Source organism: Chinchilla lanigera, unplaced genomic scaffold (assembly GCF_000276665.1).
Source record: "Chinchilla lanigera isolate Chin_1 unplaced genomic scaffold, ChiLan1.0 scaffold00033, whole genome shotgun sequence".
Lineage (NCBI taxonomy): Eukaryota > Metazoa > Chordata > Mammalia > Rodentia > Chinchillidae > Chinchilla > Chinchilla lanigera.
In genome coordinates, this window is record NW_004955434.1 from 2,315,803 (window position 1) to 2,343,744 (window position 27,942).

The 27,942-nt window shown below is 38.3% G+C and overlaps 1 protein-coding gene across 10 annotated transcripts in view; it reads left to right on the forward strand.

Annotated features, from left to right (window-relative positions):
• Trpm3 (transient receptor potential cation channel, subfamily M, member 3) overlaps positions 1–27,942 on the forward strand; it is a 526,019-nt gene that overhangs the window by 297,994 nt on the left and 200,083 nt on the right. For all 10 annotated transcript variants that reach the window (XM_005388528.1, XM_005388530.1, XM_005388531.1 and 7 more), the window contains one exon: positions 13,245–13,419. In XM_005388528.1, the coding sequence (XP_005388585.1) occupies positions 13,245–13,419 (175 nt within the window). The remainder of the gene's footprint in view (positions 1–13,244; positions 13,420–27,942) is intronic.

Below are 27,942 nucleotides of genomic sequence, written 5' to 3' on the forward strand. Positions count from 1 at the left end.
AGGTCGTGAGTTCGGTTCCCAGTACCAGAGAAAAACCAAAAAAAAAAAAAAGTGACCACCACAAACAGAAAGGCAGCATTATAATTCATAGTGTTGGAGTGTGAAGGGGTCCGTTACACTACACCCCAAGTCTACATCAAGATCATGAACTAGCATTGGTCCTGGAAGAAAAGAAAGAACTAAATCTCTCTCACTAAAGGATTTTTAGCTCTCTCCAGTCAAGAGACAGCAGTCACACTAATCAGTTATTCAGCTCTGTAGGAGAAAAGCAGAAAAAGACAATCAGAGGCTACTTGTGGCACACTAATGAAATGCCCTCCACATGGAAACATGAACCCGAAGGAAGAAGGTTCCCCCACAACATTGTCACCTGTATTCCCACTGAAGATTTGGTCACAGGAAAGATTTGATCAAGCTTTGGAAAATATGACCAGATCATCAAATAAAACTATCAATTTTCTCAACTTTCAGAAATTAGACCCACAAAATGGCATCCCAAATAATACAGATAATAACTAGTCCAAAATAATCCATGCCTTTCCTTAGTCTTATGTATAATAACAGTCAGTACTTTTAGTTATATTAATAACTTTTCTGGTGAGTGAAGGTCATCCTTGCCCATTGTACCTTCCCTCAGTGGGAACAGAATTCAGTTTCCATTTCAGTCACATACTTCCTATTCATTTCAGCCAGAGGAAATAATAGCTTCATGGGCATCCTTCCAGCGAGGGGAAGAATGTAAACCTTTGTTTACATCTGTCTCCCCAGGGGCCCAGACACTTTGTTCCCTGAGCTGGGTCCAATTCTGAGAAATATCAAAGCTTCAATTTAAAGTGTGGTACTGCTGAACTGAAATAGACTATCCCAGTCCCTGAGAAACTGGGCTTCTGCAGATGTAATCCAGAGGAACAGGTGACATGGGAGCACCCACCAGCTCCTTGTGCAGGTCTCTGAGCGCTGCTGAGGCTCAGTAATGTAGGCCTGTGAGAAGACAGCACAGGGCCACCCAAATAACTGTCATCGCTGTCTTCCCTTGAACACATCAATAGTTTCAAGGTATGACAGCCAGACCCTTTGCAACTGTCAATTTATCCCTGTCTCTTCAGTTGAACTAGTCCCAAGGGATATGTCCTAAGTAGTTTGCATTATATTTTTGTTTGATTCACAAGTGTGCATTTGAACTGTCTTCTGAGGGTGAGGCACTGTGGAGTCAGAATGTTACCCAAGAGCAGTGGGGCTCTCTGTCAGAAGGAGCTACCAAGAACTTTCATTTCATTATTAAGCAAGGCAGAATAAAATAATTGCCAGACACACTTTGTAAAACATGAACAATGGGCTGGGTGCAATGGCATATTCCTGTAATCCCAGCTACTTGGGAGGCTGAGGCAGGAGATCGTGTATTCATGGCCAACCTGGGAGCTTAGTGAGACCCTGTCTCATAAAATAGAAAACGGATGGGGATAGCTCAGTGATAGATCTGCCTGGCACAAGTGAAGCTCTAGGTTTAATCCCCAGTGCAACCACAACAACAGCAGCAAAAAGTGAACCATGGTGCTACAAAAGAATGAAAAATTAAAAGTGCCTGAGAGAGTTTGAGTAGGGCTCAGAAGCATTTAAACTAGACTTTGGAGTTTCTGAGGAGCTAAAACAAATACTACTCTACTTCTTTATGCAAATTCTATGCAAATGAGAAATAAAAGTGCTACTGGGTAGAACTCAGAATATCATTCTTATTACTTATAGGACACAGAAGGGCAGATCTGGCTTTAGGTACAAAGGCCAAGTAGGATCGATAACACCAAAAAACAGACAATCCCACAGTGCGCCTTCACCTCCTCAGCTCACCACGCATCTTCAGACAGGGCCTCTGGAGGCACTGGGAGGTGTCCAGCTGCTGGCAGACAGATGCCTGAAGGAAACGGCACCAGACTGAGCAGGCCAGACCCAGTTGTTCTCAAATTTACCTGGGGGCCAAGGGAGTAAAGAGGTGGAGAATGTGTAGGAAGGATGTGCTTAGAAAAAACTCTTCCTGCTGAAGACAGGTATGGGAAAGACACTCCTCTCTCAACACTGGGATGGCTAAAGGGAAGTTTAAAAATCACCTGACATGGAGGATCATGAGGTTAGTCTGGAGGGGGTGGGGTCAGAATGAGAAGAGACCCCCAGATGGTTTGACATGCAAACAAAGGTAGCTGCAGAACAGAGTGAAGAGGCTGGTAGCATATCTCACTGAAGGATTTTGGCTTTCTTTTTCTATAACAATGGGACCCATTAAATTTTACAGAAAAATTTATACTTCTGAGTGGTAATCAGAAATTGTGTGAAGATTGTCCTGGAGGCACAGAAGTTAGGGAACAATTTTGATAGCCTGTAGAAACACCAGTGAGCCATTGGTATCCCTCAGTTTATAAGAATTTAAATCATAACTTGGTACACCTTGGCCTTCAGGTCAGTTGACTGAGGGGAAAATTACTCGTGTCACCAAATACTTAAAATTTCCATGGAGATAATTGCATTCTTTAACCCATGAGAGATGTGTACACTGGGCAATAATTCAGCATACTGCCATTCTGCCTTGCTCCCATAGCCCAGATTTTATTGAGCAACTACTACTTACAAAGCATCATATGACATACTAGGATTACAAAGATAAACCTACCTAGGTTTGGGGGTGTAACTTACAGTCCTGAGTTGGATGCCCAGCACCACAAAAGAAAATAAAGATCAATCTATACAACAGAGAAAAAGAAATACTCAGACATGTAATTAATTAAAACCACAAGAAATAGTTATGTGATGTATTGTGAGAGTTTTTTTTTTCTTCATATCATTGTTGATTGACTTCATAAAGTATATTCACTGGCAAGGACTCTTTTTTCTATTTTAAAGAGAGAAGTAAATGAGACACAAACAAAAAATAGAATAGCAGCAAACCAGTATCACAAACATAAACAAACCAAAGCAAGAACATTTAAAGTGATACAGGGTTTCAAGACAAAATAATACAGATTAACAGTGGTTGTTATATTACATATTGCTATCCTCAAAGTAGCTCAGATTACCAGATGTAAGAATGGAAAATTGTTCAAACCATTAAAGAGAATAAGAAATTAATTATTAGATAAAACATTAGAGATAATACAGAGTTTCACTAGACAAGATGGTAGGAATTCACCATGGTAATTCCGTTGCATACTGTTACCTTCAAATCAGCTGCCCAGATTAGACACAAGCATAGACACAAGCATGCAAAATTGATTAGAACATAAAAAATTTTAAGCATTGACTATTCCTCTCAATATGCCATCAGACATCAGCAATACAGTTATCGCAGCTAAGTGAAATAAATCAGACCCACATGTGTGAACATCATATTGTCTCCTTGGTGTAGGAACCTAAAAGAATAAGTAAAACTCAAAACATACAATAGATGATAGAAAAGGGAAAGAAATTGCTCAAAGGAAGGAATGACTGGAATGAGGGAAAGAAGAAAAAAGAAGGAAGGAAGGCAATATATATATATATATATATATATATATATATATATATATATATGGCAAGGACTTTTTCAAAAAATGGATTGCACTAGTGAGGATGGTCAATTCTATATAAAAGGGCTAACAGACAGGAGCCTGGGGAAGAATTGTCTTTAACATGGGAACAGATGAGAAAGGAAGACAAGAGAACATTCCTTAAAGGAAGAAGAATGTTTTGCATTAGGAGTAGAGAGAAGTAATTGCAACTCCCCATAACAGATAAAAAAGAAAAATTATAATTTGGGAAGGGCAAGTGAATACACATGACCACCAGCAACAACGCCACCACTTCTGACATTTCCCTACGCCCCAGCCTCTCCCTTAATCATAGGCTGGGTCTTCCTGTGGTTTTGCAAACCCATGATTCCCTTAGCTGCTCTGTTCCTTGCTAATTTTGCCAAGAGGCAAAGAAACTGCATGGGTTGTGGACTTAGATACTGGCACTTTGTAAGGGAGAGTGGGTGCAGTATTAACAAGTATAATGAGTTCGAACCACTCCAGTTACCTTACATTTGAGATGCAAAGTCAGCCTTTTGATGTAGGTTTTGAAAAGAACAGAGACTAAGACCATAGCTTTGTCTGAGGGATTTTTTTTTGTAGACCTAGATCAATTACATTAACACATTCAGTTTCCAAACAATGGCCCCAAAGAAAATAATGCTGGCTTTTTTCCTTTTATGAAAGTAATACTTGTCTCATAGCCCATGGGATCGGACATCCCTCTTCTACTGAAACTGTTCACAGGAATGCTGCCTGAATGGGCTGAGAGTGTATTGACATTAATTGCAGCGTATTTCAACCAGCTTTGTCCAGCCATAGGGGAATAAATATTCCCATTGAGTAAGTCAAAACCTAAGACAGTCTGTAAGCATATAACACCCTCAGAGTTGGTTTATGGGTTCTGTTATTTGGTAATTATGTCCTTTCCAACCCATACAACTCACAAGACAACTGGAAAAGGTACTGGGAAAATGGTACAAGAAGTCACCTACCCAAAGCAGAAAGTTTCAGCCTTTCAGATACAAAATAGAAGCATAGGTTTCCTCAGCATATCATTGATCTGCATAAGAAAATACTTAAACTTTAGAAAAGCATGTTTGAAAGTCTTTGTATGACAGAGCTTCCTTGTGGTTTAAATATATGAAATGCATTCATTTTTCTTCCATGTTTATTAATCATTTACACACTTAAAGCACAAACCTTTCATAAATATAGTAAATATAACTAAATATCTTTATGACTGTTTAACTATACAGTTCTTACTGAGTACCAGGCTCCATGCTAAGTGCTATAAAAATAAACTAATTTATTATGCACACAACTCCTGAATCATGCACTATTCTCTGTGTTAGATACTATATAGAATAGCAAAACATAGTTTGGGTATATTGATCTATTTCAAGCTGTCTTTCTGCCCTTCTAGGACATGCATGATTCTGGCTAGTGTATTTTTAGTCTAGCTTCAGAATTTTCCGAAGCAGGGAGGCAAAACAGACTAGATACAGGCATGCCAAGAGCCCACCAGGAAAAGTGAAAGTCAACAGGAAGCCAGAGACAGATGAAGGTAGAGGCTGCCACGCACCTGAGAATCAGAAACGAGGAAAAAGGATTCTATCCAGTTCTAAACAGGCTGCCCAGGGCCTAAAGAAAAGCCTCATCCTAGAGTGAGACAGGTCAAGGATTCTGGGGTATGAGGCAAAGATGATCATGACGTGGAACAGTGTTTCCAGGAAAGCCCGCAAAGATCAAGGCAACACCCAGGCTCAGAGGCCCATATTGCCATGACGGGAAATGACAAATGTCCCAGCCTCAATAGGATGTAGCGAATGTTGCTGCCTTCCAGGAACTAAGGATATTCAGGGAGGAGGGGTTGCTCTTGGCTTAGACCTCTGCAAAGCCTGGATCTAGTCCCCCTCTGTTGTACGTCACTTAGGTGACTCCTCCCCGCTTTCAGTAAGCAGAGGAACATACCATAACTGGGGAACAGACTTCCCCCCGGCCATGAGTTATACTCAAAATGAAGCCCCTCAGGACCCACCCTAGAGATACGAGGCACACACCAACACAGACCCAAATTTTGCCTCCTACAGGCCCACCTCGAGAAAACCACAGTTCTGCTATCCCAAAGTCCTTTTCTGCAAGAAGTCTCAAGTACAAGTAGTCTCTCCCTCTGGGTTTGCACGCTAAGAGAAGTGCCCATGCGGACGTGCAGGGTGGTTAAGGACGAGCAGAGACTGCCTTTGAGTGAGCAGTGGAGGGCAATGCCAGGGAGCAACAAGCAGAAACTCACTCAAAGCACATGAAGGACTATTTTCTTTATATATGGAGAAACAACAATCTATAGGAATGGTTGACAAACTATGGTTCTCTTCTCCTCTTCCCCTCCATCCATTCATTCATTCATACTCTCTCCCCTACCCCTTTTCTCTATCACTTGGACTGTGTGATCTTTCTCCTGCTTAATGTCCTCTGTGCCCCCGTTTTCTTCCTGCACACAACATTTTTTCTCATTGTTTCACCCTCAGACAATGCCATCAGACCACTGCTAACAGAGGTTTCGCTCCCCAAGTATACCTCCTCCTAGCTGTTCACCTTGGGCTTGGAATCTGCACTCCCAGTTTCAAGCAGGTCGACCTGGCCCATGGTGTCTGCCTCTCCAACCAGCTTTAAAAGGCCAGCTCTCCAGGGCTGTGCTCAGGCAAATTCTGATGGGGAGACTGGATGCAAGGACATGAGATCCCAGTTCACCCTAGACAGTGACCTCTTCAGCTGGGTTACAAGATTTCCCATTCAAACCCCTCACCCACTTCCCTAACTCTGTGCTCTGGTTTCTGACTGTTAGATGGAAAAGCAAAGCAAGAAGACAATACCCAAACATACAACTACTGGCTAGTGCAGGATTCCTATGAAAATGCCTAGAGCACTTTTCATGCACAAAATACATTAGTTCAACTATATTGAAAAGACACAAGAAAAAAATTGCCATATTAATTCATTAGATTTTACATTCTCAGTCTGAAGGATAAGAAATGCTACGCACCATTAGCTTTCCATTTTTTATCACTGTCTAATGGAGGTATTCCCATTAATCCAAACTATATTTCAGTATCTTGACAACACCCCATCTCCAGCCAAATTTGTTGACATATCACATGTCAAAATAAAATATATGAGCATGTGTATTCTGGTAGACTGATATTAGCTCTAAATATGGAAGGCTTGCATATGGGGCACTCCATTAAATTAAATACCAATAAGATAGTTGCTATGGACTTGCAATGACAGTTAAAAAACTTTTGAAGAAATTTACATTATTTTCATCCCTGCTTAGTCCTAAAGTGGGATAGAAATACAAACCTTGAGAAGTCCTAGCCTCAAGGAAAAGTCCTGGGCCTTGTTCCTACTAAAAGAATTTCTTCCCTCTAAAGATCCACAAATATCTATAGGTGAAGCATCATATTGCATGTGATTTTATTTTGACAACTTAAGAGTTTATGTGGTACTTTATGTGTTCAAAAGCTTTCCTAAGCATCAACTTAGATGCAAAAATGTGCAGTAATAGCACCATACAGAACTAGGCTGCATCACATTTGGTGTTCACCAATTTGGTACACCACCAAGAGCCCCTGAAAAATCTTTGGGTTATACTCATTTCAGAATAGGGTCAGACACATTCCAGTGGTAGTTACATCCCTTGCAGTAGGTAATAATTGTACCACCAAAAATGAAGGCAATTAAACACCTGCTTTCATAGAAAACTTGAGATATTAATTTTAAAACAAGATTCATTCTTTCTTATGTCACCCCTACATATTTGCTTGGGTTCACTCTATTCCTAAGTTGCTCAAAAATGTCTAATAATTCTCTTTGCAAAAATATATCATATTGAAATATTGTCTACAATATTTCCACATTTGTACCTGAATAGTCATATATTCACAACTGGGCATATTTCTCATTGTAAGGAGCTTCTTAAATTTAGTGAGAAAGACTGAGTTTTAGGGGTTGTCAGACACAACTGACTACCAGCTTTATGTAGTTTTCATAAACCCATTTTATACTTGGCAAATCATAAAAGAGACACAGTAAATGGTCAATGCCATCAAGAGTCTAATTCTGAAACTATTTTCAAAAAGCCTTAGTATTATACAAATTGTAGTCATTTTTTCTCATGTAAACAATAAATCAGTGCCCATCACAATGGAGGCAAATAGCCTGATAATTTTCCCATCCATCAGTACAGTAATTGCTCATGTCCCTTGAGTCTATGGATGGTCATGCTGGAAAAATGTCATACTGAAGGGTATCATTTATATGACCCCATTACATAACCTAAGTACACGAGATGGTGCTTATGTTTCTAGTGGCAGAATCAGCCACTGAATAAAAGCCCAGACCATTCCAATAAAAGGTTGGATGAAGATGATATGTTCAATGCTTTTTTAATTTTGTGCAAGTTGTAAGTAGGCAAAATTAAGACCATGGATTAAAGGACATATTGATAGTCTCACAATATGTATTTTTTCAAACACATGAATTCTCCAGAAAAACTTTGAAATCATTAAGAGTCATGTCATCCAGAGCTGGGAAGCCCAGGAATTGACTGCATCCATGTTATTTCTAGTAAACAAAAATTCATCAAGGCTTGTTCTTCAATTTGGAAAGTGTTCACCTCACACATGAAGTGAGAATCCCTTTATTAATTGTCTCTATTGCAATAATCATGATCTGCGGCCAGTGTTCACTGAAAACTAGGTGAAGAACAATGTGTATTCCATCTTCATCTAAGCATAAAGCACTTCTCAAGAGCAAATAAAGGGTTGTGTAGGCCCACAAACCCTCTAGATCATGTTTGGTGATCTTGCCAGAAAGCCACATTGTTTGAACAACAATCCAAGCATTTTACTACAATACATCAAATGTTTTCCCAAGTGCCTGAAGTGATCACAGATTATGGTTTCATGCCAGAAGAGAGAAAAGCTTTGAAAACAAATACAAAAACCTATCTGGGATTTTAAGGCATTCTTCTGTTCCTGCCACTTGTGGCCCTAATCATTCTAACCCAGGCCGTATAACACAATTTAGTCACTTTCCACTTCATTGGGAGTCCTACCTCAATTGCACAGCAGTCAGAATGAGATGTGGCAAGTCAAATAGAATTAGGGTTCCATATATAGTCCAAAGGCTCCAGGTAAATGCTATAGAATGCAGCTGCTAAATCTGTTACCCAAGCTCACATCTTTGTTGGCTATGATGCTTCCAATTTTGAAATTCTAAGAACTGAAGAGTGTGGCAAACATCTTGTCTCTTCTTGCTTAAAGCAACTTAAAGATTGCTCTAAAATTAAACTCTAATAGAAAGCTCTAAGAACTACTTCCAGTCTTGGTTAGTGAAGAAAATGAAAAATGATTGCAATCAACTAAGAAATTACCCTCCTTTTCCCCAAAACCAAAAGAGCAAAAATTCATAACAACAAAAAAAAAATTTTCCTAAAGATCTAGCTAAGCTCTTTTCCCTTAATAGTAGATATATCATTAAATGTGAATCTAAATAACTGTCCAGGAGTGAATCGGGGGAGAATGCCCAATAGACTTAGCTGTGTAAGACATAAATTTGCAAGGACCTTAAAAGGAACTTACAGAATTTTTCTGGGGCATAAAGAAAATGGCAGTGAGCTCAGTGAATCCATTAGGGAATTCCAAAAATGAGTTTTTGTGTGTGTTTGTCACTAATAAAAGTATACTGTCATGTCCTATAGATTCTAATTTGTAAACTTGGGACTCTTGCTAGAGATTGTTAAAATATCCAGTGTCCAAAATGTAATTCAGAAGTGTGAGCAGAAAAAAAAAAATAAAGGAAAACAAGGGAGAGAGAGCAGGATGGGCAGAGTTTGGAGGGAAGAGCCACATGCTGCTGCCTGCACTCCCACTGGATCGGGAAACCAGTCGGGAAAACTGGGCAGTGATGATGGGATGCAGTTCTCTTGGACACAGAAGTTGGTTTGAAAGGCCATCCCAGAACTTGCCTCAGTGAGCTGCATAAATAACACAAATTAATGCTCTTTAAAACTATTGACATGTTTAATTAAGATGGGGTTTTACTATGTCCCTTATCTTATAAAGTCCATTATTGAGATAGTCAGGGAGAGGCATTAAGAATCCATGAACCCTTTGAATTTACATTGAAATGTTCTGTGTCTATCCATTTACTTTTCTTGAAAGAGGGTCATTAGCGCCCACCAGATTCATGGAAGTGTTCTTGCTTCCACAAAATAGGCCTAAGAATCATTGCTTTGGGTCATAGTCATTATTTGATGTCATTTTCTTTTTACCCAGATACAGAGGCAATGAGTGTAGGTACATGACTAGACAGAAAGCTTAATGTTACTATATCTTGGAAAGGATAATTTACACTAATTGTATAAGTCAACTTTCTCTTCATTGAGACACAGTTCCTGGCACCTATAACTTAAAGGAGGAGAGGTTGACATCAGCTCATGGCATCAGGTGATTGAGTCATGGTCCCCAGGTACCAATGCAGAAACCTCATGGCCAAAGGGCATAATGGAGCCAAGTTCCTCAGTTCATAGCAGCTGGGAAGTAGGCAGGGAACAGTGCCAGAGAGGAACAGGCAAGGGACCATACATAGTACCCAAGGTCATGCCTCTGTGACCCAGCCAGGCACACCCTGGAACTTGCTTTATTAATCTGCTGTTAATCCAATAAAATTGGTACATCCAGATTAATGGTACTAAGCATGACATTTTTAGGAATAGTCTGATTCTTTACCTCCCATAACTAAGAAATTTAAAAATGCTTCTATTTTAAGCTATAACATCTTTTATTATCTATGGGGAAAATTCATATTTTATCACTGAAAGAAAGAGGATAGAATATACAGATATAGATATATTTAATACTTAGAAAAAAGACAATGCTGTGTAATTTAACGCTATCTAATTTCAAGCACTGCGTTTGAGCTCTGGATTAATATATTTGCTTTAATCACCTTAACTGATAATCAGTTTTATTCCAAATATAGGAAATCTTACTCTCAAAGTGGGTCATATTTCTAGAAGTTTTAACATTTTGATACATTGACAAAATATTAGCAAGGTTTATGACTCTCAAATAAGTTTATAAAAATTGGCTCTTTGTACTGTGTAGCCTCTCAAAGGGAGGGGAGGTTTCCAGCCATCTTGCTTGTCATTCTATGGGCTCTAGATTAGTTACGGTGAGCCATTTAGAGATGAATGTGCAAACTGCAACCCAAAACCCACTTATTTATTGCAAAGTGCCAACACAGCAATTAAACCTGAGTACTGAAGTTTTAGTTTAGGAAAAAAAAAAAAAACTAACACATTAATATCTCATCTTAAAAAAAATGACATGTATGCCATAGGTTCCCCACAACTGCCCTAGACAGAACATTCTGGAAGGTCTATTCTATGCCCTGAGTCCATGAGAACACTAAATGGATCATACTTTGTCTGTGAGTTGTAGCAAAAGTCCTGCTGACAGAATTTATGCTCAGGAGTTAAAATATAGCAAATTCCAGGTTCTCTTAGAAAGTTCTAGAATGAGACTAGATATATCCTTTGATATAAAACAGGAGATGTGGCATTGGTATAAAGTCAGCAGTATGAAAGCATGTGCCAAAACAAATGGAAAAATTAAAAAGAATAGCACTTTGGGAAATAGTCATAAAATAATTTAGACATTGGAAAGATGCTGCTCTTCCAAGGTATATTAAAACAAATACAGCCAGGCGTGGTGGCTCATGCCTGTAATCCCAGCACTCAGGAGGCTGAGGCAGGAGGATCATTATGAGTTCGAGACCAGCCTGAGCTACAAAGTAAGCTCAAGGCCAGCCTGAAGTGCATAGTGAGACCTTGTCTCAAAAAAAGACAAAAAACATAAATAAATAAAATAAAATAAATACAAATCCCTATTGGGGTGAATTTTTTTATGACAGCAGCTTTTCCCCTAAAAGAAGTGTGCTGTTATATTAACATTTCAATTCATCCTTTAACCTATGAAGCAGCTTTCAATAGAAACTTCTTCATGGTCACAGTCAGCAGCAATGGCAGTGTTTCCTTCAGAGGTCCCAAGCAGAGCTTAGGAGAGACCTCACGACTGAGTGAAGGCTTCTTGGCCAAAGCAGAAGAGCACAACCCGTCACTTCCCTCTCCTTGCATGTGACGGAGTGATTCTCAGTCTCCCCATCCACAGGAAACAAAGGGGAGCCCAGGTCACTTGTCTCTCTCAATTTCCTCCAGAGAATACAAAGAACTCTTGGCATCTTCCGTCATCAACAATCACTCTTTTGTTTGCATTTTTTAAATGTGTATTTAAACAGCACCATTTGTTTTATAATTGGCATATAGGGCCACTCTTTTAGGATAAAAGTCAAACTATGAAAAAAAATCTGTTCTGACTTCGAAGAAATAAGATCCTATAAGACTGACATACTCATATTTTAGAAGTAAAACAAGTCATGTAAACCAAACAAAATCTCATACTAATTCAGCAAGAAACCAAACCCCAAACTATTACTTATTACTAACAGAAAGTTTCTGGATAGAAGATAAAATCATGACAAGAGAGATAAGAAATAGAACTCAGATGACCAAAGATGTGGTGTTTGAGTTCATATTTACAAAAGGAGCACTGAATTTCAATTATATCTTGTTAAGTGTTTGTTCTCTATAGGACAATCTCTTTTTTATGGTACCATTCAATTTTTTAACTTTCTGAGGAGTTAAGGAGAGAAAATACAATGTGATGCCAAATTGGAGAAAAGGCAGTTATTCAATGAAAACTGATGATGTCAAAATCTCACTGGACAGTGCAATTTCCATTGCATCATGTTTTACATGGACATTTGTTTTTAATACTTCTAAATATGTTAATCTGAACCACACATACCAATGCTGGTATAAGAGTAATTTTTACCTGAAGTCAGCAGTGTCTTAGGATAGGAATGTATAGCTTAATACCTTAGAAAAGATCTGTAAAACCCCTTAACTCAACTGACTTCAACAAACTAACTACATCATGCGCCTGGCACCTTGCTCAGTGGTGAAGGATGCACTTATGGCAGAAGCCATGCCTTCCAGGTCATCTGCCTTGACCATTATGCTGTTAACAATCAAATCAAGCTGGTCATCTCTGGTCAGAATGCAGAGGCTCATAATTCAGCCCACAGCAGATTCAACAAGCCCCCTGCTGATTTTGACAGTCTTTGATAAAAAGAGCAGTTTAGACATTTTCTTACTACTGTGATAACTACAGGAAGGTGGCAATCTTTACCTCCTCATTTCTCATATAGGAAACTAAACTACTGGATAGATAAGAGACTTAAGATCGCATTTAGCTTTGTCTCTTGGCTGTCAGCCAGTGCTCTCTCTGTTAACCAATTCTTCTCTCGTCCCTCACCCTATGCTCTCCAGTGAAAATGACTTAGCTGCCCCCAGCCCTTCCTGAGGGTGGCTGGGAGAGAGTAAAGTAGATTCCTGGGGTGGGGGCTGGGGGGTTCCGTTAAGTTTTCTGTAAATTTTCGCTCAGTGTTTTTATCCTTTCATATGTTGTTTCCTCCCCATGCTCAGTAATTTTAGTTTGTGCTTTTTGTTTCTCTTTTCATTTCTTTGGTTTGCTGGCTTTGTGTTCTTTTCTCTTTTTTTCCTTTTCTTTTCCTTTTTTAATGCAGGAATTGGTCAAGGTGTCCCTGTGGTGGCGCTCATTGTGGAAGGAGGACCTAACGTGATCTCCATTGTCTTGGAGTACCTTCGAGACACCCCTCCTGTGCCGGTGGTCGTCTGTGACGGCAGTGGACGGGCATCCGACATCCTGGCATTTGGGCATAAATACTCAGAAGAAGGCGGGTAGGTACTCTGCCAGGTACTGTGGAACCCCAAATGCAAACTTGTGTGCAAAGCTTGGAGAGGAGGGTAGGAGATGACTATGTTTTCAGTACCACAACCAAGACCTCATGTCACAGCCAGCTGTAAACAAATAGTCTAAACAATGTTTATTGTGGGAGGGTAATGGGTGAGGACAAAGGAACAGAGTCTACATGTTCATAGAATGAGAAATGCTATAATATCGATAATATACCATGCCAACGATAAAAGGATCAGGGGAAGAAAAGAAGTCAGAGGACAGGCACTCTTTTCCTCTTTTCTCCATTTCTCCTTCCTTTCACTCTTCCTCCAAAGAAGGGAAAGTAAGAATTGGGGCATAACACAACACCAGGCATGGCTAATCTGGATCAAATAGCATAGGTTAGTAGCCTGCAAGAAGCTGAGAATGCAGCCTCTGGGCTTGCCCTCCAAGCAGCTGTGGAAACACTCGGTGGACAGATCCCACTAGATTGGCTTGGAAGGTAAAATCTCGGTACTGGCAAAAGCTTTGATCCTATGTAATCTCCTCTAACTACCCTTCTCCACTCCACATGGTCTAGCGGCCCTCTGATGCTTTCAAGGGTGCAAAGCCCGCAACCCCAGGAGGACTCCCTCTCCACAGCCCCCTCCACTCTCAGTCAAGACACAGTGAAAAGTGAAATCCAGGTACACTTGCAAATTACAGATCAAAATAATTCCACCCAAGGTATGAAGTGCTTTAAAAAGAACACTCAGGGAAACCTTTACGTTGTAAGTAAACAATTTCTTCACCAATTTTCTTAACCTGTGAAATGCGAGAAAGACACTCCACAGGAGAAGGGGCGTTTTATTCACGCCTTCTGTCAATATACAGTTGTGAGCCAAATGCTGAGGTGTGAGAATAATGTACAACTGCCACCCTCAAGAAGCTATCGTTAGTCTAGTAACTTGGTAGTATTTTAGTAACTACAATAAAAAGGACAGGTGGGATTTCCTACTATGGGACAGCCCCTTCCCCACCTGTCCCTATGCAGCCTACCTTACAGAGTCACTACGTGTTATCCCATTACCATCTCTGCTCTTCCCGTCCTAACCCTTGCCTTTGCCTTCCTTCTGAGTGAGCCACTAAAACAGCAAGTCCACCTGGCAGGACAGAAACCTAGGTATGAACTAAGGAAGGACAAAGGGCATGGGCCTTCCAGCGTAACATCGGTACATTAGGCCTAAGGATTAGATCCAATAAAAGGGAGAAAATGCTGACTGAAGTTGAAGCTTGCTTACTGGCCAATTTAATTCACATATTACCATCTTCTTCGCTTTTTAACTTGTTAAAAGTTGCAGTAAAAGTCACATTGTTATTTACCTCCCTGTAAACACTTCCCCTCGCTTCAAACACATTTATGCCATCATTCTTGCTGCTTTCTGAAGCCATGTTGGAAGTCCACTTTTGTGTCTTTAATTGCTCTGTTGTGGCTGCCTTCATCCTGAACTGATTTAAAACATTTACCTTTCATGGTCATTTTGACTTTCGAGAAGAGCCACAAGTTACATGGTGCCAGATTTGGTAAAAAAGCTGGCAGAGGATACACCATAAAGTATTTATTTCACAGAAATTGTCATACCAGAGCAATGTGAGAAGGAGCATCACCATGATGGAGGTTGAAACCATGTGTGCATTTTTCTCAGGCCATTTTCTTTTGTTTGTTTTTTTTTTATTTTGTTCCGGTACCAAGAATCTAACTCACGAACTTGCGCTTGCCAGGCAGGTGCTTTGCCACTGAGCTAAACCCCTAGCCCCTCTCAGGCCATTTTCTATGTGTGTGTTTTCTTTTCTTTTCTTTTTTCGGTACAAGGAATCGAACTCAGGACCTTGTGCTTGCCAGGCAGGCACTTATGCCACTAAGCTATCTCCCCGGCCCCAATGTGTGTGTTTTCTTATATAATAAACCCTTTAATATTCAGAGTTCTCAATATTGTTACTGGGCACAGACTCAGCTTGTGTAATTCCATCCAAGTCAAAAACCACAATCAACATCTCTTTGATGTTGGATACTGGTGGGTGCACTTCTTCACAAGAGGAGAACTGGGGGATTTCCCCTGAAATCTCTGAACCCTGCTCTCAGGATCATAGCCATACACTCAAATTTCATCTCTCACAATGACCTTCAAAAAAAGCTGGAATCTGAAGGGGCATGATCGTACACTTCTATGAAATGCATTGTTTATGATCCATGATTTACAACATACTTTAAAACATAACTTCTCTCCCTTTTTTAAAGTTTATTCGTACATGCTTGAGCTACAAAATGATTACATACGTGGTGGGGAGTTGGTAGATGTACGTAACACATTCTAATTCTTTTTATGACCCCCCCCACTTCTCAACATTTCCAGCTCCTCTTTCCATCTCTTGGTTCCCTTCCCAATTGCAAAAGATCTATATACTGATGGTCACTTTATAGCTAAAACCTGAACAGACAGCATTTGTCCAATGATCTTTATGTTGGTTATCAAAAAGAGTCCAAGATCTTTAACTGTGCTTTGTGTGCATTACAAATTTAGCCAAGATACTCATTCCTTTAACTATAGCAACTTAAAAAAAAAAAAAAAACTCAAGACTTTTCACAGTGTTGGCTTGTTTCTTGCTTCATAGTGTTTGTAGATTATTTTATTGTATTCTACAAAGTAGATTCAAGTTCACATCCAAAGCTCAGATTTCCTTTCCAAAAATACTTAATAAAAGACTGTTCACCTCAGTATTTCAGGTTTTCTAGATCTAAACGTGATAAAATTCAGGACCTACAGCCTATTATTCACTATTATTTTGGGTTGTGTGCTTTGGAAATCTTAAAATCTTTCATAACATTGCCATTCTGTCTCTGTTTTAAAAAGAAGATTATACATTTACAGCCAGAAAGAACACTAGATAATTCAATTTAGTGGACAAAAATTTAGAGAAGTACTTTGTCCAGGGCCACACAGTCTATGATGCCAGACTAGGGTTCATCTTTGTGTATTATAAAAATTCATGGAAATGTGTTTTGTGACATGTACTTTAGTGTTTCTTATAAGTACCTCAATAACTATTTTTAATATTTGAGTATACTGAAGTTGCTCTCAGCCTCCTCTGTGGATAATTTTTAGTTTCATTATTGTGTGTAGTCCTAAAAGGTAAACACCATGCATTCCTGCTTATGAAACAATGTCCAAACTGATGATCCCTCTGTCATACAGATTTTTTTCTTTCCCTACCCAGACCATTTTACCCAGTCCCCAAATTAAGACTCAGAATTACCATGCACTTTTTAACTTTGCTTGACCATCTTAGTTCTAACTATTTTGTGGTCAAACTATGCAAAACCACAATCTATATGGGATCTATATGAGCATATGAACCGTGGCTGATTATCAAAGAATATCATGCCAGTCATGCATACAACTAGTATAGAGATAAAGAACTAAGCATAATTTTATATCTTGGGACTTTTAAAAATTAAGAAACATTTAAATGCTTACTAGGAGTCAAAGAAGAAGCTTCACTTGAACAAAGACATACTATATATAGTGCATTATGATAGAAATATGCTCTTGGCTCCAGGAAAGAGATGATAAATTTATCATGATGAAATGAAGGCAGAATGTTTCTCTGCACCATCTGAATAACTGCCAGAATTAATCATGTTTATTTAGCTTGATAAGAAATTGTCTAGCCACATATGTGCAGCTGATGTAGAAAATCATTTCCGACGAACATTAGTTTGCAGTGGCATGCTTTCTTTATGCTAAAAAAAGAATCGCTCCACCTAGACTTTATCACTAAGGATTTCTTCTTTGATTTCCACTAAATCTCAACAGAATTGGACATGTTTCTCGAAAACTAAACAGTATAATTATGCTTATATAAACAACCTATATAGATAAATGTGTCATAGTACATATAAAATTAGATATAAAAACATACACTATTGATCAAAAAAATTAAACATTATAGCTGGTAATCTGAACAACTACTTTGAAGATAATGATATGCACTATAACAACCATTGTTGATTTCCTATCATCTTGTTTTGAAATTCTGTTAACATTTTTAATGTTTTATTTTTTATTCTCTTTGAAATAAAAAATACACTATGAAACCTTTATTTCAGGACTGAATCTGTATCTTTTCAGTCACTTTAGTAATTTAAATATTAAAAATTGAATTCATTTGTAGGTTACCAAATAATAAATGTCCTAGGCCTATAAACACATATATTCAGCTATATGGCTTTTCATTTTTTACTATTAATTAAATTTTCACAAATTACATTTTAACCTTTGTGACCTATTTTTGTTCTCAAGTTCCTTTCCAAGAACATGAATTTGACAAAGAATCACTTAGGAAGCAAATATAATTGGCAAAACTGATTAGCTTTTGTAGATGAGATTATTTGAGGTAGAAAAAGACTGCATCTATTATAGTACAAATTGGTTTGGATAAACTAAGGGATAAATGCAATAAAAATCTTACTTTTATTTATTTCTCTCCATGTCTGCTTTGTGGCATGTACCACCTAAAAGATATGATCAAATTCCTTTTCTCCCTTGTTGTTATGGACTTTCTACGTCTCATTTTGAGTAATTTAGAATGAGTTGATAGTCACTTTCCCCAACTAATGTCACTGCTTTGAAAATATTACCAAATTTTGTTTTTTAATCACAAAAGACTAACATTACAAACACAAAGAGACTAATGCTACCCAAGAAGTATTAGATTTAACTATCTAAGATTTCAAATACTAAGATTTCAGTCCGTGTTTGATTAAGCAAAATGAACATTAACCACACTCAGGAACATCTGTCAGGCTGTAGGCCCCTGATGCTGAAATCAGACTCGTTTCCCCGATGACTGTCAACCTGGAGTTTCAGACTACCAAGAAATGTGACCTCGCCCCTCATTTATCATTCAGTGAACAAGTACTGACTGATGAAACACATCGGTATCAGAAAAAGGCATCTGAATGCATGTGCATTGAGATGTTCCTCACTCAACAAAATTTTATTACCAATGCTTATTATTTTAGCATCTTTCCCCCAAAATCAGTCATCAGGATTTACCAATTTAGACACCCTACAGTAGCAGAAAGGCTTAGTGATTTTAGCCTGTTCATAACTTTTGGGAATTTATCAGCGAGGCAAACATTGGCAAACAGGAGAATGTTCTTATTTGTAAGTTCCAGTGGAACTTGAGTTAGAGACTGAGAAGAATAAATGAGCAAGGGCTTACTCATGGGAGAACGTGTCATACATTTCAAATCAAAATTGGACTTTACTGTTTAAAGGGACCTTAATAAGGGCTCTTTTATTTTTTGATTCTGAGATAAAGTCACAAATGGAACACCAACTGGAGATGAAAATGGAAAAATATGTTGCATGATTTCCAACTAAATAACTACACACTACCAGCAGAGATGTGCGGAAAATTTATCTTCAAATAAGTAACAAAATGACCAAAAATAGGAAAAAGTCACAGAAAACTAGACATTTTAGAAGCCCAGATATATTCATGTTCTCTGGAGCATGTCATTCATGCCGTGATCATAAGTGTTTTCTCCGGCTGCTCCTGAGATTTCAAGCAAAAGCTAAAGGATGTCAAAGCCCTATCATTTGTCTTTATGAGATTGGCATAAAGAAAGTAATTGATCTCAGTGGTTTAGGCTCCAGCATGATTCAGAAATAATAGGAATGTCAAGTGAGAAAGAAAGAAACAGATATCAAGCATACTGACCTCAAATGTTCATTTTAGTTATTTAGACTTTCATCTTACTTTTTTTTCTAGAATGTTCTGTAAGAACTATCAAAGCCTGATTCTTTTCTGTGGCTTTCTTAGAAGGAAAATAAAAAATGTTGAAAAATTCTTGTACAGATAAATACCTGTGGCTTTTTATTCAAAAACATATTTTTAAACTATTTTCCCATTTAACATTTATTGAGTGCCTACTATATACATGGCTGGACTTAGCTGTCAAGAATGTTATAACGGATACTAAAACATATATATGAATATGCCAGAGGGCTGTGTGTGCTCTACTAAAGGCACTGAGGGTTCAAATAGCACAGGGCATAACAGACTTGAGTGGGATACTCCTTACAAGGATCTTCTCAGTGGAGTAATGTGTGTCAGTTATCCACAAAATGGTAATAAAACCCATTTCTTTTCTTCCCTTTTTTCATCAAAATCTAGATGTAAGCTGAGGCTCTGCCTGGATGACAGGGAAAAAACTAATATTTGATCTTTCGTATAACTCAACAGGGAACAAGATTCAATCTGGATAGGATTGAAGGAAATTGGTAAAGGAGAGAAATTCTTTGAGCTGGTTTGGTGGTGCTGTGTGTTTGTGTGTACGCATGTATGTATACACATACACACACTTTTTTGCAGCCCTGGGGATTGAACCCAGGAAATGCTGAGCCGCATCCCCATCCTTTTTTAATTTTTTATTTTGAAGCAGATCTCACCAAGTTGCCCAGATTGACCTCAAACTGACCTCAAGAAGGACCTCAAGATCCTCCTCCCAAGTAGGAACCCACCAAGTCACTGGGAAATATAGGAATCACTGCTCTGCCTGGCTATGGATATATGTTCTTAAATTGAAATTATATTTAAATTCAATGTAATAAAATTATTTTAATCCAATAAATAAATACTATTGCATTTCATCATACTATTTAATCGTATATAATCAAGTATGTAAATAAATGCATATAGCTTTATATATACACATATATTTAAATTTTTAACTGCAGACTTAAGGATAGAATTGAGAACTTTACTCTTCAAATTATTCAATCACTAGCTATTTTTTGAATGCTTGTTTTAGGTGTCCTCAGTACTATGAAAATAAGTATAACTTTCCTCAAGGAATGTGCACTTCCCTGAAGTATTAATACAACTAATGATTTTCAATTAAATATTAGTTAGTGAATTCCAAGAAAGCACAAAGAGCTGTAGGTTGGAGTAATGTGAAAAGTTCCATACAGCATTTTGCAATTTTTGCCTCTGTGGAATACATAAAAAATAGATATGTAGCTAATTGTGTTAGTATATGGTAATTACTGTATCCAAACTCCACAAGACTAAAGAAGCTCCATTTCAGAAAGTGCAAAATAGGATAAAATACTTTTGTCATACAATTTGATATTTAACCTCCATGTCCACATGAGTGAGGGAAGCATGGACTTTCAAAAAAAATTATCTGGAGCTTAGGGAAGCAGATACCATGGAGGGAGAAAGTTTTATTGATCTAAATTGGCCTATCAGCTCCCTACATTAATTAAATTTGCTTTAGAATTGTTCCAGTCCCATCTCATTGGGAGAATACTTTTGGAACATGAACAGTAGACATCAAGAACTAGCTGGACAAATGAACTGTTATTATGGAAAATACCTTTGAGAAAACCCACAATTTTCAAGAAGTCCATGGATGACAAGTGAGGATTTTAAAGATAGCTGTCCATTAGATTCCTCTGACATTTGCTTAGAGAACTTTGGGCCATTGATTGTACAGAAAACATTCACAGTAAGCCTGTGGCTGTCAAACTTCAGTACACATGGCAACCATGGGAAGGGCTTTAGGACCTATAGATTCCTCTACAGCTCCTAATTTTGATGGACCTTGCGTGGGGCCCAGGTAATATAACCGGAACCAAAACCCCAGGTGATTCCACTCACAGCAATCCATGGGTCACATTTTCAGAAATTCTGAAAAATTAGACTTTTAATACTCTTTCATGTCTTCAAAAATAGTCTCACCAGTTTCTGTGCCCCCTGTGTACTCTTCCCATAAGTCACAGTCTTGTAACTGCAGATACTTTGTACCTTCTGCTGCACTTGGTCCATGGAATCAATTGACTTGAAAAGTGTAGTTTAGTAAGAGCCACCCCATTTCTTCATCTACACAGCTATACCTGGTTCTAAACATCTGTCAGACTTCAAAATTCTTCTCCACTGATCAAGCTATACCATAGGAACACTCACTGTGACAAGACTGATAGACCTACTTGGTAGTATTTTTATTTACACGGATTTCTTTAAAGCATTTGGTCCAGTTTGGCAAATTATTCTCTCACTACTTCAAAAATATATGATCAATTAAAAAAGAGAAAAATAAGGTGAGAAAAGCAAAGGTATTTAAAAGTGAAGTGGTGCTAGTTGATTGGGAGGGATGTCTCTCAGCTGTTCCAGAGGCACAGTCATTAGGACTAGCATTGGAAGCTCATCCACCACACTCATCCCCACCACATTTACCTTGAACTTAACAGTTGTCATGGACAATCATTAAAGCCATAGCCCCCAGGTATCCAATTTTCACCTTTTAAAGCCCCTCCACTTTTTCTCCAATGAAACCTCAGGTAGAATTACAGTGTATTAAAAAGACATGATATGGGTTTGCTCAGTTGAGTGGAAGGCAAAAGGCTTGGACCTGCAGTTCACCTTGTATCAGAATCACCCAGGAGGCTTCTTAAAACAAATTGCTAGGCCAGGGTTTTAAGTTCAAGAGATCATGGTACATCATGATGATTATGGTTAACAACAGCATTGCTCAGACTGTAGACCTTCCTCTCACCCTGCTACTCAGCTAAACTGTCCTCTCCCCTGCTTGCAAGCACATCCTGCTGTCACAGGGCTCCCTGTCTTTGCATGAGAAGGATAAATATATTTTTTTACCCACTTCATTTCTTTCAGATTCTACAACAGAGCCTTTTTCTCATGAAAAAAAATCATGTAAAAGCATTAAAATCTACAAATACATTTAAAAACTTATCTGAACAGATAACAAAATGTCCCCATGTTGAATCCCTTGTCTTTAGATAAAATGAATTGTGCACCACCCTGGCTATCATTAGAACCTGCAGCAATACAGTAGATTAATATCACAACCAGTGGTACTATTGATAATAACATCTGGAATGTTCTTAAAGAATTCTCCCCAGATTTCCCCATCTAAGTCTCAGATGTTGATAGCATACCACAGGATTTAAGAACACTGTACAGCATTACCATCTGCTATAAAACATCCTTCAACCGTAGCAAGACCACAAATGCATTAAAGTAGGATTCCAGGGATAACTCAAATCTGTATCACTGTTGTCCAGAAAGACCTCCATTCAGTTTCAATAAAGCCTTTCTTTATCATCCTAATCGTTGGACAACAGTCCTAGAGCTGATATAGATGCTTATTATGTGTCCTGGGAATATTCAGCACAAATCAAGTGTCCATCTATGAACAGAAATCCTCAGGTCTTGAGTAGGCAGTAAATAACTATACCTGTAAATACATGCTTGCCAAAATCTAATTTCTTGGAAACAGACCTAAGATTTAAGAGTTCATTCAGCCTATGATCTTAGTTTGGGTTTCTTTTTCCCATTTGTAGAATATTTGAGATTTTATCACCTCTGGTGCAAGAACGACAAGTAGTTTTCATCTTGAGTGCCAAAGCAACTCAACTGGTGGTGGCTTTCTAAAACTGTTTGAAAATAATTCTGCAGTCACTTCTGGGCATAGAGGAAAGAGTGCTATTTGAGATCAGCACAGTCAACTGAGGCAAAGAAAGGAACTTATAGTGTTATGAATGTCTACACTGGAGGTGAGCACGACTCTTTGAGATATCCCCATATCTGTAAGATTGCCAGATAGTCATCCAGTAGTACACTGAGTCATGAAACCAATGGGGAAAGTAAAAAGACTACCGGTAGTTACCTCAGAGAGACTGCGGTCAAAGGAACCAGGCAATCTTATCTGAACTGGGAAGCACACCGATGTTTAAATTATCTGCTGGTGTGAGGCTTTCCACACAGGTATGATACATAGGAGACAAAGAACAGGAAGCTCTTTACTGTGAGATACAGTTGAATCTGGACAGAAGGATAAGTTACCTGATGATGGATAACACACAAGAAATAATAATATAAAAACCTAGAAATGAGCCTATCACAGGATATATAACAAAGACTATATTCAGAGACAATCATATTTGTCCCCAACATCTCAAAGTAGCACAGGGAGTCAGAAAGAATAATTTGCCAAATTACTCTGAGAATTTAGATATATTCTTCCTTTTTCCCCATACTTCTGACCCTGTCTCCAACAGCATGCCTGAAATAAGTATATTCAAGCTTCCCCAAGCAAAGGCAAGATCTGATGGCATTTCTTCATAAACTCTATGAGATAGCTATGATTCCTAGTCCCCATTTTTAAAATGATGGAATTAAGGACAAAAAGTTATGCCCTTTGCTAAACTTCTCACGGCTATGTAGAATGGTCTTCCCAGGAAGATTGAGGCTAGAATTATATTCTTAGCACAAACAACATATTGCCTCCAAAAAGATAGAACCCAGTGACAGGAGGTTTACTTTGCTTGCCTCAGAGCTGAATTATTTCAGACAACAAAGGATGCTGTACCCAGCTTCCATTTTGTCCCACAAGCTAGTTAACTTCCCTGAATAAATGTTGAGCCAACACTGAAAGCATGTCCAGCAAGACAGCATTCCTGTTTTGCCTGCCCAAGGATTCCACACATCTCAGTCCAGCTCTGATTCTGTCTTTTATGCTTTCGTGCATGGCCTAAAACAATAAAAATTCTGACTGTGCCTTTTGCATGGCTGTGGGCAGTATTTACTGGTGGAATGTTGCTTGGAATGAACTCAGAGGATGTGCTTTTTACTAACAATTTTGGCAGAAGATTTATTTGACCATGTGGCAGTCCCTGTGTTCTTTGGCAACGCAACGTTTTCTACTGTTGGGCACATTCATAACCAAAGGCAGAGGAAAGAAGAAAAATTGCATAGACAGAGCCAGCACTGTTCAAGATTTTGTATCTAAATATGTGCTAGTCCCAGCCCAAGGTGGACATCTGGTGGGCCTCCCAACCTCAAGAGCAACACTGTCCAACAGAACTTTCCATGATTGTGAAATCGGTATCTGTGCTGTCCTATCAGATAGCCCACAAGTGCTGCAATTGTACTAAAAATTGTGAACTTTATTTCTTTGTAATTAAAGTTAAGTGGCCCCATATGACTAATAACTACTACACTGGATAGCATAATTCTTGTATTTCTGCAATTGATTTCTACCAAACTTGGAATGCTCTGATGACTGATTGATTTCCAATGGTGGTTCACATTGCTACCTCATATTTTTAATATTTCTTATACAACATTATGGATTCAGTCATTTGACAAACATTTTGAATAACTATTATGTTCTAAACCCATCATAGGCACAGGTGAAAACATACCAGTGAACTAAAAAGACAAAAATCCCTCTTCTAATGGGGCTTATATGTTAGTAGGCTTGATAAATAATAAATAAACATAACATGTACCATTTTAGAAAGTGGTCTGCTAGGAGGAAAAATAGCAGAGTAAGGGAATCAAATTAAGGTAGGAGTGAAAAAGCTTTCAGCACCTTGATTAGCACCAAGGAAAGGAGAAGAGAATATATGAGTAATATAATGTACAGCCCATGTGCAATTCGAGGAGTCTACTGTTTAGTTAAGATTATCTTAGATTATTCTATTTTATTATATGCCATATGTAAAATGGATAGCACAGAATTTATTTCCTAGTGAGTCCTTAATGCCTCTTTTACTACTTTCAACCTTACCATAGCACCTACCTTCTGTTTCCTTTGAGATGTACCTTTGTGCCTTGCTTTGCCATAGCTGGCTCCAATTTTAAAATGGAGGGAAGAAAAAAGTTAACAAAATAAATGAACACTGTATGGGTAGCATTAATAAAGTCTGCCAGAGAACAAACTGTACCACCATAAGTGTCAATTCTGCCCTGCTAAGGCAAGCTCCCTAAAATCTTCTACTGACCTCACATTGCTGGATGGATCTTCAAGAAAATCCCAGATGAACAATTTTCTTGACTGACACTAAAGCAAGATCAAAGCTGCTCTTTCTCTTACAGGGCTTTGCCAACAAAGGACATTTGTATCTAGAGTTGCTCCTCAGGAAAAAGGTTCTCAGAATAATCTCTTAATCATCCCATTTCTATGCCCTGTTCAATCTTTCCCATTTTTCTAACTAGTGTTATTCTTTAAAAAAAAAAAAAAACACTAATGTCAGTCAGTTACAGTTAAGTGTGAGTTTAACACGAATCATCTCTTATCCTAAGAGTTTTTCTTAGGGCTTCTAATTGTTGAACAAAATACTTATAGGCCTCTTAATTAAAAGAAATATCTGAGAAAATGAAAAAATGACCCTGGGAAAGTAGTAGGTCCTTGAAACCACACTTTTGAGTGTTCTCACACATACAGTATATAATATGCTATCTCGGGCATAAAGCACAAGGAATCTCCACTTGTTTCCAATTATTGAAGCAAGCCACTAACTTTGCATGAATATGCTGAGTAGAGCCTGTACATTTAGGTCAGCATAGGACTGTATCAGAGATTCTTCTCTCCTGATTCTTTTGTCCTCTAAGCTCAACTGTGACTCTTACCAGCTATATGAGCTTAAGCAAGTCAGTTCACCTCTTCAGGCCTCCTATTCTTCATCCATAAAATGATTGCTCTGAAGTTCTATCAGTTCTTTACCCTGGAGCTTACATCCCTCAGCAAAATTTGATTAGTACCTCCCATAGAAACTACAGACTTCAGAAAATATCAGTCTTAAGCTTCAGGAAGAGGTGAACATTCTGATCCCAACACTTGCTTGACTTCAAGATGGCAAACAATTATCTAAGAGTAATGTTTCAGGATATCATAACATCTGGATGACCTTTTCTGTTCCTGCATTACCTTGGTAAAAATGATCTAGAGGCTGATGTGCTCTCCCCACTGACATCCTGGCTAAGTGCTTTTGTATTGTGGCCTTTTCCACCCCACTCACAGGCCTATTCCATCCAGCATTTACAGAAACACTACTTGAATGTGTCTGTCTTCCATAGCAATGGTCTCTTTCTGCTAATTTCCTTGCTTCAGTTCTGAGTTGGGCATACTGGGATTCCTTGCAGGTATGAAAGACTCAAGAGTATTTAACAAAAAAACTGCCAATTATTCCATGCCTCTCCACTAAGGGCAGTGCCAGGTACTTCCATACATGATCTTGTAATCCCCCAACTACATCAGCTTTGAAAGATGTACACTACTTCTATTGAATAGATGATAAAGAGGTTTAAAGAGATTGAATAATGTGGCTCAGGATCCTTGTTAGTAAGTGAAGAAATTACATTGTGACCAAAGGCACCATATAATAGTAATTATGTCATTCCATCTTCTACAGAAGACTACAAAACCAGTGTTACCCTTTTCATGTATGGCATGGAATTAGTTGAAAAAATTAGATGTATATTGTAATATAATTATTTTATGTAATATAATTATTTCCACTTGTCAAAGCCACCATGATCCCTCTGCAGGAAATTACCTTGATATCAATGAAATCTTTAAAACCTTCATTCATTGAGCATAATAAGCAACACATTATCAACACGTGAAAGAGGATAAGACTTTCTGATAGAACTAGAATGCAATTCAGAGGAAAAATTAAAGTAGGTTCTAGAAAGAGAAGCAACTACAGACATTTGAATTGGGTGATCCATTTATTTCTAAAAACCCTGTACATTTAAAAAAAATATGTATATGGCAAGAATATTTCTTAGAAATTAATCTGATTAAAAGAAAGGGTAAGAAAATCAAAGCATTGGGGCTCACACTTAATGCCACTTCTCTCACTTTCCCAAATAGGCTTCAGGTCTATCCCACCATGAAAACAAAGGGACTTAGGAAAGATCACCTGTTTACCAGCAAAAAAGCAGGCATCTCTTCATTCGCTCAGTCAATCCACAAATATTCTTCAGAATTAAGAATCAAAACTGAAGTATGCACTCTTCTAGAATTTAAGGCACCAGAAGAATAAAGAACAAATCACTGATTCCAGGAGATCATAATCTACTAGAGGAAATAAAATATTGTCAAATGTTTTGGGAGCATCAGGGAGTAATAACCAGAGACTTTTGCATAGGAGATAGAGTTTAACCTGAAATTTAAATGATGACTTTTGAGTGATGAGTAGAAAGTTGGCCAAGCAGTACACATGGCAAGTTCAAGGGCAGAAAGGCATGCCAGGTCAGGTGGGCTTGAAGACTCAGTATTGACAGGATAGGTGAGAGAAGTAGGAGTGAGCCTGGCCAGGCAGAGGGACCATGGAGCAATCTTAACATCATATGAAAGTTGAGATGTTGTTTTGCTAGTGACAGGAAGCTATTCCAGGATTCTAAGAAGGATGTGAAAGAATCCTGCTTGCTTTACAGAACTATTCAATCAACACCATGGAGAATTACCTGGAGGATGATAAGGAAACAATTAGGAGTCTTCTGATACCATCTCAGTAAGATATGATGAGGACCCAAATAAAGGTTGATAGAACATAAGTCCAATTGGCAAAGTATCTTAGAAAGTTAAACTTCTCTGCCATCTACTTTCTAACAGCAGTTGTCGAAACCAACTTGTTCTCCCTCTCTTAAGAGGACCCACTAGG